The sequence below is a fragment of the Dipteris shenzhenensis genome, chromosome 16, assembly GCF_047967505.1.
Source record: "Dipteris shenzhenensis isolate YYH24624 ecotype China chromosome 16, Dip_SZ_1.0, whole genome shotgun sequence".
In the NCBI taxonomy this organism is placed as follows: Eukaryota; Viridiplantae; Streptophyta; class Polypodiopsida; order Gleicheniales; family Dipteridaceae; genus Dipteris; species Dipteris shenzhenensis.
The window spans coordinates 2,914,993-2,935,187 of NC_141611.1; the positions used below are offsets into that span (position 1 = coordinate 2,914,993).

The following is a 20,195-nucleotide window of genomic DNA, read 5'->3' on the forward strand; positions in this document are numbered from 1 at the left end:
AGAGATCTGTTGGATGGACTGTTGGAGATATCATAGCCAAAGAGTGGTGATGTGATGTGTTAGTGTGTAGTACTAGGTGATCTAGTACTAGTTCATGTGTGTGAGTCATGTGTGAGTGCCACATGTCATTGTGGAAATTATCCCATATGCACTAGGTGCTAGGGTGCAAGTGAGTAGCCTATATAAGGCTTGTACTTCTCATGATTATGACTAAGATAGCCTTTCATTATGTTTTCATTCATGTATCATTTCCTCACACCCTAACCTTTTCTCCGTCTCTCTCCACCATGTTTCTAACATGGTATTAGAGCAGGTTCACCTTGCCGTAGCTGCCATGTCATCCTAGACCTAACCCTAATCCAAAACCCTAATTCTGCTCAAACCTTTCTTCCTGTAGCCGGCTCAGCCCTGCACATTTCCGCCTCAGATTTAGCCTCGTTTCTGTCTCCTTTCAGCTGCCCATTACGCCTCTGTTTTGCAGCCCGTTTGCTCTCCTTTCTGCATGCGTGGCCTCTCCATTGCCTCCCCTTCATAGCCACCTCTGTTCAGGTCTGTTCGGAGTAGCACGTGTAGAAATTGGAGCCATTTCAGAGCATCTTCATCCCCGTTTTTAGGGTTTCCAGGCCTCTGCAGCAGAGCAGCCCATCCACGCGCGTTGGTTGCAGATTTTGACCTATTGGGAGGCATTTTCGACCAGTTTTGGAGCTCCTGTTTGCATTTTCAAGGTGTTCTAGGGTTTCTGTTGCAGAAGCGCCTACAACAGAAGCATTTTCTAGCAGTTCCTTGGCCTCCAACACATCTACATCAGCTGTTTTTGGCATCAGAACAGCATTCGGAGCTGTTCTAGGGAGCCGCCTTTCACATTGTTGACCTGTTTTTGCACATCGGAGTGTCTTGGTGAGCCGTTTTTAGGGCTTCTGACCTGTTGCAGTACCTTGGGCAGTTACCACGCCCACAAGTGCTCACCTTGTGGTTTATTTCTGCTTTTCGGGGCATATACCTACTGCTTTCTGATTCGGGTTCACATTTGGAGCACACCACTAGGCCTCTATTTCTGTCCTCTTGCATACGTGGAGTCTCCAAGGTCATCGACTAGCTGCTGGCCACGCTTATTCAAGCCTTTCTTCAACTGCCTTGCATTTGTGAAGGCTGCTGATCCATTTCAAAGCCCTAGACCAGCCTCTTCATTTGCTGGTTATCCATTTCAGCCTGCTGGTTTTGTTACCTCAGTTTGATACATGGAGCCTCGTCCTCGTGGTGAAGACTCATCAGCACCACTCTCAGCTAGGGATGGGCAGAATGACAAAGCAATGGGTGTTGGAGATATCATAGGCAGAGTGTGGTGATGTGATGTGTTAGTGTGTAGTACTAGGCGATCTAGTACTAGTTCATGTGTGTGAGTCATGTGTGAGTGCCTCTTGTCATTATGGAAATTATTACATATGCACTAGGTGCTAGTGTGTGAGTGAGTAGCCTATATAAGGCCTGTACTTCTCATGATTATGAATAAGATAGCCTTGATTATGTTTTCATTCATGTATCATTTCCTCACACCCTAACCTTTTCTCAGTCTCTCTCCACCATGTTTCTAACATGGATGTGAAGTCAACTTTCCTAAATGGTGAACTTCAAGAAATATATGTTGAGCAACGGGAAGGGCTTCAACGTCCAAGAGATGGGAAGAAGTTGCAGACTGAGCAGTGCATTGTATGGGCTGAAACCAGCCCCAAGGGCATGGTACTAGAGGATAATTGACTACTTCCATGAGATTGGATTATCTCGTAGTCCATCTGATCCTAATCTCTATCTGTTCATTGGAGGAGGTAAGACCAATATCATAATCCTTTATGTGGATGATTTAATTATCACAAGAGATCACAAGAGGAAGATCAAGGAAGTCAAAGGATTCTTGATGCAGGAGTTCGAGATGGCAGATTTAGGACTTCTCCATTATTTCCTTGGCATTGAAATTTGGCAAAAGAATGACAACATTTTCAGTTTTCAAGAAAGGTACTGCTAGGAGGTGCTGAAGAGATTTCTGATGTAGGATTGCAAAGAAGCATTAACTCCGATGGAGGTCGGGACCAAGCTGAGCAATGAGAACACGTCTCAGTTGGTAGATGGAGTGGTATACCGGAGAATGGTTGGTAGTTTTCTGTATTTAACTAATACCAAGCCTAACATAGCTTATGCCATTGGAGTACTCTATCAGTTCTCAACAAACCAAGGGACGATCACATGAAGGTTGGATTTGGAGTTCTCAGGCACCTCAAAGGCACAACCAGCTACGGGAACATGCATCACTTTGGTAGTGAGCTTGAAGGATTTTGTCATTTGGATTGGGCGCCAAAATTCAGAGACCACCTTTCCATCCTTGTCTTCTACTTTATCCACATCCTCTAACTGAAGCTTCCCTTTAATCGCTTGAAAAGGAATTTAGAGGGGAAATCCCCAAGAGAAGATCTGGCTCTGAATTTTGGCAGATTCCAGAAGTGTTCAGGCTACTGCTTCAGGCTTGTGGAGGGTGCCATATCATGGCTAAGCAAGAAGTAACCTAAAGTTGCGCTATCTTCTACAGAGGCAGAATACGGAGCAGCTTGTTTGGTAGCATGTGCATCCGTTTGCCTTAGGCAGATATTGGAGGACATGGGAGTTCCTCAAGAGGAGGTGATAGTGATTATGTGCGACAACATGAGTTGCATAGTGATCGCAAAGAACCCCGGTGTTCCATGCTTGTATGAAGCACATTGAGGTTAAGTATCAATTCATTTGGGAGATGATCGAGGACGAGATCGTGGAGCTGTTGTATTGACCAATAAGAGGATAACATCTTTGGTATTTTTACTCTCTGCACGCTTGCGTGTGTGTTTTTGTGTATGTGTGTCAATCACACAGACATGGACACATAGGCAGATATAGACATACTCATGCACACATTCTCTCTCTTTTGCTCTTCTAGTAGTCAACCACCTCTTCCACCCTCGTTCTGTACTCCTGTATCATAGACATTACGCAAGGTTTGAAAACTTGGAGAATATTATATGCTTTGGTTTCTATGTTTGCCCAATCATTTGTTTTCTTGGAATTTTATGTAGCTATACTGATTTGATTGATGCTCATAGTTTCTTGTCAACTTGTTTTCAACTAAGTGTTGCTTATTGCATATCTCCTGGATTTTAAAAATTGAGTTTGAATTCGCAGCCCAGCCCCCTCCCGGCCCCCAAAGAATGCAAGAAAATAAGTATTTGAAAGTAGAGATGAGGCAGGTAGTATATATACTTATGCACATGGTGATGCTTATTGGATGATTTAACAGTTTCTAGGCATCGGACTCTTATGAACCTATATGACAAAGCTCCGGATGTAGCAAAAAACGCTTTTGTAGCTCCTAGTGCAGCTGTTATTGGAGATGTGAAAGTTGGGGCAAGTTCTTCTATTTGGTATGGCTGTGTTCTTCGAGGTAAGCCACCATACATCTCCTTTCAGGATGAATTTAAAGTGCAATTGTTGTCATTGTATATGTATGTGTTTGTATATGTGAGGTTATTGCAATTCAACAGCTTAGCTCTCTCTCTCTCTCTCTCTCTCTCTCTCTGCCCCTTAGCTCGTGGTATCAGTTTCTTCATTAATCTCATAGACCTTTGGTCCTCCGAAGACTTTGGATAAAACTTCTCTCTCTCTCTCTCTCTCTCTCTCTCTCTCTCTCTCTTCTCTTTCCCTCCCTCCCTCCCTCCTCTCTCTCTCTCTCTCTCTCTCTCTCTCTCTCTCTCTCTCTCTCTCGCCTCGCCAAGCTATGGTGCAGCCTCTGGCTAGGCCCCTGGCTGCACAGCAGCTTTGGGCAGCCCATAAGCTTGGCTGCTGAGTCAGCTCCATGGCCCAAGAAACTGCGCCAGGGCCACATTGGGCCCCGCACACAAACCTCCTGCTGCTGATGTTGCCACAGCTCCAACCTGACCTTGAGGACCTGCAAACACAGAGTTTCATCAGGATATACAGCCACAACAAATCTCTGGACCTGGAAAATGAGAAACAAGAAGAACCTCAAGATTTAAACCAAGAAGGGAATGTAAGCTCACAATATTGATGCAAAGTCTGTGAATTTCAGCACGATGACACGAGTGTGTGTTGGGATATCTCAAGGTGTATGCCTCAGGCACACCTTATGTTTCTATGTGTGAGTGCTAGAGGCACAGTTACGTGCCCACAAGCACAGTTAGGTGGTGGAAAAGCCACATAGGATGATTGAGTGAATCTAGGAGCAGATTGAGGAGATGATTGTGGAGCTTTGAGGTCATCAGTGATGTCAGTGACCTTGTATGAGGTGCCTACTTAAGGACCTCTTTCTTCTTCATTCTACAAGCAAGTATTCTGATTTTGTGTCAACTCTACTCTTTCCTTTCAGTGTTCCAACAGTGTGCATTGAAGATACTTGGCGGAAGCAAGCTCTAGAAACAGCCATGTCAGCCCTTTCAAATGGGACAGCTCATAAGGGTACTGTTGAGGAGCTCACGTGCATCAACAAATTATGCCTTGTGTTGATTGAGAAAACCGACAATTTGGAAGCCACAAACGTGGCCCTATTGGCTGAGAAAGACACGTGGACAGGACAGTAGCTGAGATCAAGAAACAAGGAGGACAGGTACAAGAAGGTGGAGGAAAGAAAAGGCCAGGAACGAGGAATGGGAGAAAAGAGAAAACAGGATGGGAAAGTGAGAAAACAAAGCTCCAAGACAAGGTACTTGCAATGGGGCTGAATTACAGCAGATGAGAGAATCGAGATATGCAATTTACCATGGATTGGGGGGGGCAAAACCATGGAAGAACTCAAGGCAGAGAATGCAACTCTCCAGAAAGAGATGGCTGCCATGCAGGCCACAATGAATGGGAAACATGCTGAGTTTACACAACCCACTAAAAGGAAAGAAGAGATGCTTGAGTGGATGGCGTTGGTTAAAAAGGGACGGCAGCCCCTAAGAAGGAGTTCATTTCTGAGGCTCCAGAGGAAGATAAAAGGAGGGCCAGCAAGGCTTTGAATGTCCTGGTAAGAGGCTTGACAAGGGGGGACACCCCAGTGGGAGATGCACAAGCATTGTTCACTAAGATGGGTGTCAACCTTACGTACGAGACAGTGTGGAGGGTATGCAAGGCGGAGTCACCAACAAAACCTTTAGTGCTGAAACTCCGGACTGTCAAGGACAGGTCCGCCCTCATGAGTATGAGGGCAACTCTGCAAAGAACCAAGATATGCTTGGACGATGACCTCACTTTCTTGCAACAGGAGCACAAAAGCGAGGGGATGATACGAGTAATGGCAGCAAGAGAGGCAGGGAAGTGGGCTGCTTACAGAGATCATCCGGGAAAGAGTAGATAGGGGAGAGGAGGAGGACGGGGAATTATCACGGTGTCGGGCCAATGGGATGAGTGCACAAAGTGGTTTGAAAATGGTAGTGTAGAATTGTAATGGTACACTTTGGTCCGATCTGGGAGGTTTTTGGGAGACATATACCGACAGAGATATGATCTTTTATACCGAGACACATGATAGCCCTGAGAGAGGGCTGTCCACAGTGATGGGATATGCTTGGGAATCAATCTACAAGTAGGGGATGAGGAGAGATAGTGGGGTACAGGGTTTGGAAGTTGTAGCTGTCCGATTCAGGTCACACTTAAGGCCTTTCATGTTTGTGGTACAGAGAGAGGAGCATGCACGATTGTCATGTGCACGGATTGGTATCTGACGTGTACTGGGGTACACAAGACTAGCTCAGGTAGCCTAGGGAGGCTTAGGGCTAGGCAGGCTTGATTCTCGGGGTAAGTGGCAAGGGTATGAACCAGTTAGAGGTCTTCGCTATTTTTGGCGCATTGGGCCCGAGTTTATATAAGGGGCCTAGAGGTTCAGTTCTCGAGCAGCCGATGGGAGCAAGTCTCGTTCCCAGGTGCTAGGTCTGATACTGGATTGAGTCGCGGACACGCGTCTGCATCTTAGTGTAGCCCAAGGCCCAGCAACAGATCCAAGGCCTCTAGGTGACACCTGGTGGTATGGGACACCAGGTTGGTCAGGATCTGGTTGGGAGTTCGTGCTAGTAGCTCAGCTCGTAGCTCGGAGGGGACATCTCCTGATTTAGGATCGCATGATGTTATGGTTGGGGTGGTGAGCAGCCTACTCAGATTCCTCATGTTTGGTGTGTTCTTGTGTTTGCTTGCATATCAAAGGTTTCAGCAGTGTTGGGGTTGTGTCAGTTAGTATCAGAGCCAACTCTTGAGGTAGGAATCTTTGTTGCGAGTAAATTTGGATGCGATTTCCTCTAGGTATGCTTCAAATTCGAAATTCTTGTTGATGCCCTGTAAGTGCTTGTTGGTTCATCGGTTTAGCGTTATTGATTGCCTGGAGTGGGATAGAAGGAAAGCGAGAGTGTGAGAAGGGTGAATTCGCTACTAGAGGTGGTCTATGAGAGAGAGAGAGAGGTGTAGTTAGGAGGGAGCGGTGAGGACCTTTGTAGGCCATCATCTCCCGGTCGTATTGATGCCCTCTGGGCCGTGGTATGTGCCATGTAGCTTTAGTTATTGGCACTTAGGTCACCTAGTACTTTTAGTGTCTTATGACACCTAGTACTAGTGGTACCACTAGGACACTGTCCTAGGGTTCTCCTTTATTTTGTACTTTGTAGTTTCATTTGGTTGTAGTTGATGTCACGGCTTTCTGCTCCATGTTTGTACCTTCTTCCACTTCCTTGAGCCTACAGTGGTATCAGAGCGGGTTGTTTGATTCTTGCACAAGCATTGGCATTGTACTTGCTTCCCAAAGTGTGCGCTATCCTGCTACCAGCTTCGATTTGCACAGGCCTCAGCGTCGCTACTTTTGTTCAAACGCCTTTTTTGCAGCCATTTGCTCCTGTGCTGCGCTACTTCCATACAACTACTATACAATTTGCCGTACGCTTGTATCCTGCGTTACTCCTGTATAACTTGCATAGTATTTGCAAGTAATCAACCGTGCAGGTAGCCATCCATACGTTGCACTCTACTCTGAGGAGTCATCACGTACCATCGACGCACGTACGTACCTGCATCGTTTTGCGCAGCGTACAAATCACTTGTTCATCTGCCATACAGTTAACTGCACGTCGTCCATATATTTGCCATACATCCCGTTCAAGTCCGTGCAGATCCTGCACAATAGTCACAATAATGACACACTTTTCCACTCAGTTTGATGCAGATCGCAGGATATTCTCAGATTTGCAGGTTATTTTGCCACATTTGCTCAAATAGCAGTGACATTTACTTGCTTTGATCTGAAATTGGTGGTTTTTAGTGAAATTGACAGGAAATTGCAGGACATTGCAGGACATTTGGTCACATTTGCAGAGTTGCAGCTTAATTTGGGGCTTTCGACATTTGCCATCTTGGCCATTTTGCCCTTTCAGATTGAGGGGCTTTTGCCTTAGCTTCTATTAATATGCAGTGATCTTCCTTTGATTCAGCTCTCATTTGGTCACTTTTGCATTTGAAAGGCTTGAGGCTATTTTTGCATCACTTGGTCAGTGCACTTTTACTTGTGCTATTTACAATGGCTGGCAACAATAATGATTTGTTTGGCATTCTCCGTGAAGATGATAAGTTGGATGGCACCAACAATCCTATGTGGTCCTACCTTATGAAGCATATTCTAGTTGCAAGAAACTTTTGGAATATTGTTTCAGGTATTGATTTGAGGCCAGCCAATGCTCAAGTGGCTGCCCCTATTGCTGGCACTCCTCCAGGGGGGAATCTTCCTGACTCTTCTTCCTCTAGTACTCCTGTCACTACTCCTCCTACTCAAGATCAGATCAGATGGGACTCCAGAGATGCAAATGCACACTCATGTATTGCCTTATCATGCAAGAGAATCATTATTCCACACATCCGGTCATGCAGGACAGCTAAGGATGCTTGGGATAAGCTAGCTTCTCTTTATCAGGTTCGCAATAAGGCACGGGTTGCATATTTGAGAAGAGAATTGCAGGAACTCAGCATGCAGGAAAGTGACTCAATGGATACATATTTAACAAAGGTCAAGGACCTCATGGAGCAACTTGCAAATATTGATGAAGTGGTGCTTAACCCTTAGACTTGTAGCCAATAGAAATCCTGATCACTACTCATTTGATCAGTTAGTCACTTTGCTTTTGCAGGAAGAGCAAAGTCATGCTAATAGGCAAGCTACTATTCCCGATCATGCATTTGCTTCACAGTAGAAAGGAAAAGGCAAGGCTTCCAAGCCTATGGGCAAGCCTAATTATGTGCCTAACAGTGGCAATTCCTCCAATGTATCTCAAAATATAGCAGATAAGTCCAAGAAGAAAAGATGCAACTATTGTCGCAAGCCAGGGCATGAAATTTATGCACATGCTCTCCAGGATGATTGGGCATGGGCTGTCCATTGCTCTTTTGATCCCTCCAAAGTTGATGCGTTATCTTCTGCTAATGATGCTTAGTCTTGGTATTTTAATAGTGGTGCTTCCAAGCATGTAACCTCTTGTATACAGTTGTTTCATTCCTTGGCTAATGCACCTCGAGGGGGGACTGTGACATGTGCTAAAAATGCTTCCTATGCTGTAAAAGGAATTGGAGATGTGCAGCTCACATCCATTTCCCATCCTGTCACTTTGACAAATGTTCTTTTTGTGCTTGGAATTGAAGTAAATTGATTTTAATTTCAGCAATTGCCACTTTAGGTTTTAGAGTGATATTTGATGGATACAGATGCCTAGTATATGATCTTCGTGATAACAATGCCATAGTTCTCACTGGCACTTTGCAAAAGGGGCTTTATCACCTTGATTATGAGAGAGAGAGAGAGAGAGAGACAGAACGACTTCATTGGGAATAAAAAACAATTTTCAAAAACCTTAATAGTTGGATGTTGTTGTGTACGCAATAGGTTGGAAAGCAATTCGCCTATTGTAAGATTTTGAAAAAATTTCCAATTTGAGTAACGGGTTGAGATGAGGAGAGAACCAAGACTATTGAAGAATGAAGGAGGGAACGAAGGTTCTGCTACGTATACTTATCCAAACAAAAAAGCTACCCTAAACCTAATTTTTCCTGCCTCCCATGAAATCCCTACTCCCTCTTCATTTTCAAATCTTCCTCCTTCTCCATCACTCTCGAGCTTCTCCTCCTCTCCTTTCCCTCATATCCCTCCACCTTGTCCCTGTCCCTTTTGGGGTAAAATTTTTAAGCGAGCAGACTCATGCGAGGTGGCTGAATATGGTTGAGAATGAATCAGGATGCAAGCTTGTCACCCTCAATGCAGATAGGGGGGGAGAGTATATGTCAAAGGAGTTTGATGCATTTTTGTCTTCACGAGGCATTGTTCACTCATGCACTACTCCTTACAGTCCTCAGCATAATCGTGTTCCTGAAAGAAAGAACAGGTCCACTATGGAGATGGCAAGATGCATGCTTAAGGACAAGTCCTTGCCCGATAAATTTTGGCTTGATGCAGTGATGTGTGCCAACTATGTGCTGAATAGATCACCTACAAGGGCATTGAGGACTGTTACACACCTTATGAAGCATGGAAAGGCAAGAAGCCTTCACTTTCACACATGAGAGTTTTTGGGTCTCTTGCATATGTTCTTGTACCATCTCAGCTGAGACATAAGCTTGATGAGAAGGCAATCAAATGCATATTTATTGGTTACAGCCAAGAGAGCAGAGGGTATCGGTTGTACCAACCAACTACTGGGAAGATTATTATTAGTAGAGATGTAATCTTTGCTGAACATTCAGCTTTTCCTCTTGTGGACTGCAAAGCTAAGCCAAAAGTTGACATGTTTGATGCCTTTGACTCTTGGTTACCTCTTCTTCCCTCAAGGGGGACTTTGACCAGCAACATGAGCCTCCTGTAGGCCCTCCAACAAGAAATGAATAGCGAGCAACCCATGCTGATTTGCAGGTTTCTCTTCCAGCACAAAATGATCCCAATATTCATGATGCAGTGATTGAAGAAAGAGCTATTAATAGACAGTAAAGGCAAGTTCCTAGATGGCTTCTTGACACATTGAGGGACATCAAACAAGATCAACCTCTTGCTGCCCGGACAAGATCAGGGAATAGACAGATGCATGGTCACCTTCTTGATTTTGCACTCCTTGCTACAGCTTGCAATGAAGAGCCTTTGTGCCATAAAGAGACTTTTGACAGCAAAGAGTGGATGGATGCAATGAGACCTGAGTTAAAATCTATTACAAAAAATGACACATGGGAATTAGTAGATCTACCTCCTGGCAAGCATGCCATTGGTACTTGGTGGGTCTACAAATTAAAAAGGAAATCTGATGGCAGCATAGATCGACATAAAGCCCGTCTTGTTGCAAAATGGTATGCCCAACAACAAGGCATTGACGTTGAGGAGACCTTTGCTCCCACTTCCAGGATTACTACTATCAGATGTGTCATTGCCATTGGAGCCCATCACCATTGGCAAGTGGACCAACTTGACATGAAGACTGCCTTTCTTCATGGGGATCTGCAGGAAGAAGTTTATGTGACACAACCTCCTGGCTTTGAGGTTGTTGGCTCTAAAAACAAGGTATGCCGGCTGAGAAAAGCCCTTTATGGTTTGAAGCAGGCCCCCAAGGCATGGTATGCTAAAATTCATGCACACTTACTATCCCTTGGTTTTCAGAATAGCCCAACAGAGCCCACTCTTTATGTCCGTGGGAGTGGATCTGATTTTTTAGTGCTGATTTTATATGCAGATGACATGCTGATCACTAGCCCTGATACTCAGCATATTGCAGCTTTCAAGGCTGATTTGCAGCAAGCTTTTGAAATGTTAGACATGGTACGATTGCACTATTTGTTCCTGTTGAGGGGGGTATTATGATGTCATAGTCCAAGTATATTGGACAGCTCCTTGATCGTTTTCAGTTTGAGGATTGCAAGCCAATCTCTACTCCAGTGGACCCTGGCTTCAAATTTTCAACTCATGATGGGAGCCCACCATGTGATATCACTCTTTACCAGCAGGCTGTTGGATGTCTCATTTACTTGTGCCACACCAGACCTAACTTATAGTATGTAGTATCCCAGCTCAGCAGGTTCATGCACATGCCCAGTTCATAGCATTGGTAGGCAGTGAAGAGAGTCTTGAGATACCTCAGAGGCACTCAGGATTTAGCCCTCTTCTATGGTGATCAGGGTTCACTTACCATGCATGCTTACACGGATAGTAATTGGGCAGGTTGTTCCGATGCCAGAGTGTCACATACCGGCAACTGTTTTTTGCTTGGTAGTTCATGTATCTCTTGGCTCAGCAAGAAGCAACCAGGCTTGCTCTTCCTTCGTTACCTCCTTTCCTTGTGGCCAGCTTTCACTCTGTTCCAGTCTCCTAGCTCCGAGGCCACCTATTACTTCTCGTCTCTAGACCACTCTCTTCAGTAAATTCAGTTCCGGTTATGGCTGATTCAGTAGAAACGAGGTTTACTGAGGGTGATCAAGATATGGATTACCACGGAGGGGACGACGAGGGCCTCTACGATGATTTGATTACGAAGACTGCCTTCAGTGAATTCACTACCACTCTCAACGAAAAGTTTGAGCTGGTTAATGCGAATCAAATGGGCTTGACACAACAACTCCAAGGGATTCAGGCTTCAATCACGCTTTTGACCACCACTGTTCAAGCGCTCACACATGTGGATGCTTTGGCTTCAGTGTTGGGTCCGAATATTACTCCCGATCCCTATCCCGGAGATCAGAAATCTAGAACCAAGGAGGTGGTTGACACTTGGTTGCACAAGTGGCAAGTATACTTCCAGTTTCACCCTATCCCGATGAAAAGAAGATGCAACTTGCAGTAGGGTATTTAGCAGGGAAGGCTTTATTGTGGTGGAAGGAACTCCGATCGAAGCCTGCCACATGGATCAAATTTGAAGACGTCTTCAGGAAAGAGTTTCTGAAGAAAGAGGAGGACTACGATATTGCAGGCAAGCTCAAGGCCCTCGATATGCCCAAGCTGAATTTGACTTTTGAGTCTATCTTCAAAAGTTTTGTGATTTGCAGACCAGACTACAAAGATGGATCCCGTCACCTTGTTAGGTTTCTTTGTGGATGGTTCGCCTGACTCGTACAAGCTTCAGATCAAGAATAACAAGTGTACCACTTTGCAAGAGGCCATGAACTATGCACGCATCTATGATGATACCATGGCCAGCGCAAAGGGAACCACTACTGCCGACACGAGTGGGAAGAACAAGAGGAAGTTCTTCTAGTCAACAAGTGGTACCGGGGAGTCGAAGTCAATTGACAACGCCTCCAAGAAGAACTTGACTCAGACGAAGAATGGTCGAGCCCATTTCTTACATACCTTGAAGTTAAAGAAAGAAGAACGTTGTTTTATTTGCGAAGAGCGGGGCCACACTTGGAATGATTGTCCTAAGCGCAAGAACCAGATGCAAGCGTCGAGACCAAAGCTCCATGCGGGACAAGTTACCAAAGCTAAGGGAGCTAACTAAGCATCGATGACAGGTATTTATGTAAATGTCATTACCTACCCACTTTCTTGTAGTTGCACTTTTAATAATTCGTTATTTGGCCCCCATGACCTTTTTCGAGCTTATGGAGAAGAGAAGTAAGGGACCAAAGAGTTCACATTCTCTTTGACCCGGGCAGCTCTCACAATTTTGTGAACTACAAACTTGTGCAAAGGATGGGGCTGTCCACGACACCTAGCGAACACACCTACGAGGTGTAGCTTCCAGTTGGGAAGCAGTTTTGGGATCGTAAGGTGGAAGGACTTTCTATCCGGATTCAAGACTACACAGCTGCTCTTACGTGCTATGTCATGCACTTGGAACATGTGGACTTGTTAATTGGAATAGAGTGGTCCCCCCCCCCAAAGAAAGGAACCCTTTATTAATGCTTGAAAGATTTTCATACAAGACAGCAGCCCCGAAGGTGCTGAGTATGGAAAAAACCAGAAAAGGCTGAAAGAAAAACCGGCCTGTTCCAGAGAAACTGAACTCACTGCCTAAGGGATCTTTGGAACTGGGGCTAACAGCCAAGTGGGGGGACTATACAGCCAACGAATCCCTCGCGGAGTGAGGATGTAGAAAACACCTGCAGGCCAAGCCTTGCAAAAACGAGCACGCCTCTCGATAGTCGCCTTGGAGCTTGAGTCCCATGCTCCCAGGTGGACCGTAGAGTGTAAATGATATCTTCCTATATGGCAACTAGGGTAGCAGCGGGTGGAACCGGGTGCTCACCCATCACAAGATTGCAGCGAGCCACCCAAATGTTCGAGGCCGTAATGCTGGCTACTACCTTCCAAACACTGTCCTCCTTAGGAGGAGGAGGAGCTAGACTGTTAGGGGGGATTGTCTCGTGGACTGCGATCCTTTGGATGCTCTGACCCTGTATCCGGTAGGTTGGGGAGATCTCGTCAATCTAAAACGAGCGTCCTCCCTCTATCAACCAAGCCACCATCCCCCAGGTGTAGTCTCTATGAAGACTCTGCATACGTGTCATGATCTTGAGGGCTCCCATCCAGATCCTTGCTGTGCTACGACAGCTCCACATGCAATGCGGGATAGTCTCCAGGGCACCATCGGAGCAACAATGGCACTGCCCGTCCACTCGCATCTGCTCCAACCACGATCCGATGGGCACGCCTCTGTGGGGCGGCCATCCAGAAGAAGTAAGAGATCTTCCTCAACTGCAAGCTGGACCACAACCTTGTCCAGAACCTGGAGCGCACATCCCGAGGAACTCTTTGGGTCACCCAATGTCTCTCCCTTGAAGGGGTCCACCTCAACGAGTCCATTTGAAGCCTCCTGCCAATCCATGTGGTGTAGGAAAAGAAGGGCACCTCATCCACGTGCTCAGCTAGGCTGACCCTGGAGGGCTAGAACCACTCTCCCAAATCCCACTGGACCTCCCTCAGGGGTCTACCCTCCCACAGCCAAAGGCGCCATCTAGAGGCATCTTGCTTTGAAATACTGGGAGGGTCAATGTGCCACTCCTTCCCCAAACGGCCCACGACTCTGATCATCTGCCAGTGTATCCCATCAAGACTCCCATTCATCACGGGGTCACTCTCAGTGAGTGGCTGAAGTAGGCCTCTAGGTCCTACACGAAAGAAGTTGGGGTGCGTGCTGCCGAGCTGCATCAACATCCTTAAGGGAACATCAGTACGGGAAAATTGCCCCAACCATCTGTTGTCTCTCCAAACGTGAAGTCCTTCCCACGAGGACTCCGGAATGGCTAAGTCAATCTCGCCCATCTGCTGCCTTGCCCCTTGCAGATGCGCTAGGGCATCAAGCCTCGCCTTTGTCTCCATAGGTAGTCTGCTTCAACCGCCAAAGGACCCTGCTGGCCACTGTTCCACTGTGCCCAACCAATGTGAGTCCGTTGTCCGAGCATACAACCCTCTTGATCTTTGATCTCTGGGTGCCACATAAGGGGCTGGCGCTCAAACTCCTCTCTACATTTGGGCGGAGCATGGATGAGACCCCCTGCCAGTCTTTGCCATACCCTGTGAAGACTCCTCATGAGGGGGGAGCCCTTCCTCGTAAGGGGGGTCTCTAAGAAGATCCATCGATGTGAAGGTTGCCAATGCCCCCCAGTGCATGGGGTGTTCCTTAGAAGCCCTCGCTGTAAGAGGAGCTTCCAAGCTTCTGCACCTGGGGTGAGGCCACGAACCACCAACTTGCCCAGAAGGGCCCTGCTCTGCATCTCCGTATCAATGACACCCAAGCCTCCCAGTGCCGTCTTTGAGTTCCTTCTTTGACTAAGTCCCATAGATTCTCCTTCATAAGCATAAACTTTATCTTCATCACCGTCTGCCAAGCTACTCGGGCCCTAGTGTTCCTCGTGCCGTCTGAACTTGCCCAAAGGAAGTTCCGTACCAGCCGTCGGAGCTGCCTAATGCATCCTTTGTGAAAGCACTAGCAGGAGGCGATATACCAGGCCGTGGCAAGAAGGACTTGGTTTGCTACTTAGGCATGACCTACTAGGGAGAGTTTGGCTGAGCTCCAATAGAGAAGCTTGCGCCGAACACTCTCAAGGACCGGGGCAATCTGTTGCTCTGCTGTAATGTCAATACCCACCTGGCATTTGAGATATCTCAAAACAGTTGTCCGATGTTCTTTATGTGCCATATATCAAGAAGAACTTGTTGTCCGTTTCTACGATCACGGATCGGGGCCACCTGAGTCACTCCCTCGTGATGAGATTAACCACATCATACAGTTAGATCTCCTCCAACTCTACATATCTCGGACTTGGGGAGTGGACCAGGAGCTCCCCACCAAGGTCTAGTTCTACCGTGACCATTTCTTGAGAATGTCGTAGGAGGGACCATCATCAGACCCCAGTACCTTGAGGACAGAGGAGTATCGGATGCATTGAGGATTGCTAGTAGTTAGATGTGGGTCTCATCACATCAGCTGGGGATCAAGGTTGGGAGAGCCGCAAGCATACCTAGAAAGCAATAGATCTGCAGACTATGCCCGCTGGACACATTTGAGATAGAGGAGCATTTCCTATGTGTCTGCCCAGCCTACTATGAGATCTGAGGATGCTATGACTGTCTCTTTCGGGAGGGGCATGGCTTTGGCCCACTCTCCTGACTGATCCACTTCCACGATCAGGTCTGTATTGGACTTTAAATGATCGAATTGAGACGACACAGAGACGATCTACTACGATAGATGAGATAGCAGCCCTGTGCTTCAGCCCTTGTGGCTTGTATGAGTTTTCATTTTCATTTGCTGTACTTTGTACCATAGGCCCGTGAGGCCTTCCGAGGACGTTAATACATCTTTCTTTCTTTTCTTTCTTGTGTTAGGTTGCTTGGAAAGGCACTCAAGGTTTGGGCCTTCTCTATGGCCACGATTCTTCACTTATCCTGCATGCTTTCACAAATAGTGATTGGGCTGGATGCTATGATGCTAGAGTGTTACATAGTGGCAACTGCCTTATACTTGGAGCTTCATGCATTTCTTGGTTCAACAAAAAGCAGCCTACAGTTGCTACTTGTAGTTGTGATGCTAAGTACAGAGCAACTTTTACATCAACGGTGGAATGTATGCGGATATGGGAACCACTTGCAAATCTTGATGTTGGTCAGACATCTCCCACCACTATCTATTGTGATGGTTAGAGTGCTTTGGGCATTGCACGGAACCCAATGTTTCATGTGCGTACCAAGCATATTGAGGTTCATTATCACCATGTCAAAGAGCGATTGTTAGCAAGGGATACTCAACTTGTCTAATGCTGTGACACAAGGCAATTGTTGGAGCTATCATAGCCAAAGAGTGTGTTGATGTGATGTGTTGGTGGGTAGTACTAAGAGATCTAGTACTAGTTCATGTGTGTGAGTCATGTGTGAGTGCCACGGGTCACTATGGGACTTACCCATATGCACTTGGTGCAAGTGTGTGAGTGTGTAGATATAAGGCTTGTACTTCTCATGATTATGAATAAGATAGGCTTTCATTATGTCTTCATTTATGTATCATTTTCTCACACCCTAACCTTCTCTCTCCCTCTCTCTCCACCGTATTTCTAACATGGTATTAGAGCAGGTTCACTCTGCCATAGTTGCCACATCATCCTAGACCTAACCCTAATCCAAAACCCTAATTTTGTTCTAGCGTTTATTTCTGCAGCCGCCTCAGCCCTGCTCTTTTTCGCCTCAGTCGTGCTCATTTTCGTCTCTGTCCTGCAGCCATTTCCCCATTCAGCTCCACCATAGCTTGCCTCTCCATAGCCGTCTCCTTTTGTGCACATTTTACCTCTTTTTCCCTGCTGTCTGCTTCCGTTTTGAGCACCTTCTTCTGCCACCTTGCTGCTGCTGCATAGCCGCCCTGTGGCAGCACACTTCTGGCCACTTTTTCCCTTATGTCGAGGTGTTCTGAGGTGTTTCCGAGCAGTTCCAGCCCGACCAGTGCTGCGTGGAGGCCATCCTCTGCATTTCGGAGCATACTAGGCTCGCACATGTGAAATTTCAAGCTATTTCAGAGCATGTTCAGTTCCGTTTTTAGGGTTTGCGGCTATTACAGCAGAATTTGACCATCAGCAAATATTCAACAGGCTGCCCTGCTAAAACACTGCTTTTTTGCCGATTTAGGGTTTGGTTGAGGTCGTTTTCAGGTGACTCCATCATCTCTAATGTCGCCCACATCTATCACTACTAGTCGACACCTTGAACAGAAAATCTACTGAAATCTGCGAAAAACAGTTAAAACTGTGATTTTTGACCTAAAAGTCAACTTTTGCAATTTCAGCTTAGAATTTCAGTATTTTTGGGGCTTGTGGCATATTTGGCCTCTGCTGCACTAGGCTTTACAGTTCTGCATTTTTTGAGAAAATCTCAGAAACCCTAATTCTGAGAAACCCTAATTTTAAAAACTAGGGCTTTTCTAAAATTTTTGATTCCTTCAGTTATGTTACATGCTGAAGACCAGGCCAAACTTGAAGAGCCCCCTAAGGAGATCCATGCAGCTACATCAGAGGTTCACGGCCTCTCTCTTGAGGACCCATACGACACGGATTGGGCTTTCTAGGCCCTATATGCTGTGTGTTTTTGTGTTGAGTCAATTAAAGGTTCTCAGCCTTGTATTTGGAGTCAATAAGAGGTACTCTGCCCTGGGTTGTCCCCCAAAAATGAATGTATTGTCTCTTACTTTGGTTTATGGTATACCCAGTTCAGAGTAAGGGGGGGTGAAGAGTGATGGTTTGCCGTTGCCGGTTGCAAGTTGACTGAGAAGTTGCTATCACACGAGACGTGTTGGATACTTGGACTTGCTCTTTGCAGTATTGCGGTGGAGGGGGGATCAATCTACTCTTTGCGTGTTGGGTCTCACACTCTTTGCTCTGAAGCGGGGTGTTGGAGACATCATAGCCAAAGAGTGTGTTGATGTGATGTGTTGGTTTGTCGTACTAGGAGATCTAGTACTAGTTCATGTGTGTGAGTGCCACGTGTCACTATGGGACTTATCCCACATACACTTGGTGCAAGTGTGTAGCCTATATAAGGCTTGTACTTCTCATGATTATGAATAAGATAGCCTTTCATTATGTCTTTATTTATGTATTATTTCCTCACATCTTAACCCTCTCTCTCCACCATGTTTCTAACAACAATATGGCAGATATCTTCACCAAGGTGCTTCCACGACCTTAGTTTGAAGCTTTTCGGCAAGCTTTACATTTGCATTCCATTTGTTTTGTGATTCTGCCATTGCTCTACTTCCATAGGTTGCTATATCCTCCTGGATGAACATGTGGAACCATGGCTATTAGGCATCCAACAGCTTGCTAATAAAGAGTGGCAACAAATGGCTCAACAACATCATCCATGGAGAAACAGAAAGCAGGCTCAATAGGTGTAGAAACTGGTTTGCAATCCAAAAACTGAAATATCTGTAAGAACCGTCCTATGTACTTGGATTGACCGATGAATAGTACACCCGTCCACACGAGCAAGTTGAATGTCGAGATAGTAGTGCAGCTGGCCCAAATCTGGCATAGCAAATGACTGCTGCAAATCAGCCTTAAAGGCTGCATGCAATATGTTGTGTAGAAGGTCCAGTCAAGAGCATATCATCCACATGTAAGATAGGAAACAACAGTTCAGCTTCACACTTGCGTACATTAGAGAGTACTCTCTTCTCAAAACCAAGGCTGATCCGGTGTATATGAATCTTGGCGTAACATTCTCGGTGTGCCTACTTCAAACCATATAATGCTTTATGCAAGCAACATATACCTAGATGAATCCAGGAACATTCCCAAACTCATCCTCTAAAAACACAACATAGTGCAGTTTCAATCTCACGAAAGTCACTCATAAGATTGAAAACCATAAACTCTCTGACTTCAAAACCAGGACTTCTCTTGCAAATCTTTGTGAAGAAAAGCGGTTTGATGTCAAGCTAATGCATTTGCCAATGATGATGGGCTGCTATGGCAATGAGCCACCTAATGGTCTTAATGCGTGACGCGGGTGCAAAGTCTCTTGAAAGTCAATTCCCTGTTGCCGTGCAGAGCCTTTTGCAACAAGGTTGGCCTTGTAGTGGTCAACACGGCCATTAGCCTTCCTTTTGAGTTTATTAACCCACTTAGTGTCTATAGCACACTTGCCTTTAGGCAAGTGACACAACTCCCAAGTTGACACGTCCCAGCACTCCTGAAACCCTTGATCTGCAAAATAACCACACACAACATCAGAACTGAGCAGGCTGCTCACCACCCAACCGTGACATCTACGGGATGTGATCCCGAATCAGAAGATGTCCCCTCTGAGCCACGAGCTGAGCTACTGGCACGAACTCCCAATCAGATCCAAACCAGCCTGGTGTCCCATACCACCGGGTGGCGCTGTGAAGCCCTGGATCTGCCACTGGGCCTTGGGCTACGCTAAGATGCAGGCGCGCGTCCGCGACACAATCCAGGATCAGACCTAGCACCTGGGAACGAGACTTGCTCCCAACTGCACACTGAGAACTGAACCCCCTAGGCCTCTTTTATAGACTCGGGCCCCGGCGTCAAAAATAGCGAAGACCTATAAATAGTTCGTACCCTTGCCACTCAACCCGAGAATCAAGCCTGCCTAGCTCTAAGCCTCCCCAGGCTAACCTGAGCTAGTTCTGTGTACCTAGTACACGACAGATACCAATCCGTGCACATGACATACTCCCCCTCCTCTAAGAACTCACTCCTGAGTTCGCTAAGAAATCTGGAAATGTTCTTTGGAGGTTTTGTAATGTCTCCCATGTTGCATCCTCCTCAAGACGATCCTTCCACTTAATCTTGTATTCCGTGATAGTACGATTTCGAATCTGTCTTTCACGAAATTCAAGAATAGATTCAGGTTCGTGAGGAATAAAAGTCAAATCTGTAACTTCTATAATCTCATGAGGAGAAACAAGTTGATCATCTGCACCCAATACTTCTTTCAGTCTACTGACATGAAAGACTGGATGTACTTTAACATCAGGAGGCAATTCTAGTCGATATGCAACTGGTCCAATTCTTTTAATGACCTTGAAAGGACCACAGTATCTGGGGGATAATTTCGGAACCAAACCAGTAGTTAGGCTCTTGGATTCCTTAGGAATTCTCAAATATACCATCGTTCCTTCAGAGAACTCTCTGGGTGAACGATGTCTATTAGCATAAAATCTGTCCCGATCTTG

At 46.0% G+C, this 20,195-nt stretch overlaps 1 protein-coding gene across 1 annotated transcript in view; it reads left to right on the plus strand.

The window, feature by feature from the left end:
- The window catches only part of LOC147892408 (gamma carbonic anhydrase 2, mitochondrial-like), a 92,887-nt gene that overhangs the window by 19,819 nt on the left and 52,873 nt on the right, over positions 1-20,195 (plus strand). Inside the window, exon 2 of the mRNA XM_087387467.1 lies at positions 3,317-3,460. Coding sequence (XP_087243593.1) covers positions 3,317-3,460 — 144 coding nt within the window. The remainder of the gene's footprint in view (positions 1-3,316; positions 3,461-20,195) is intronic.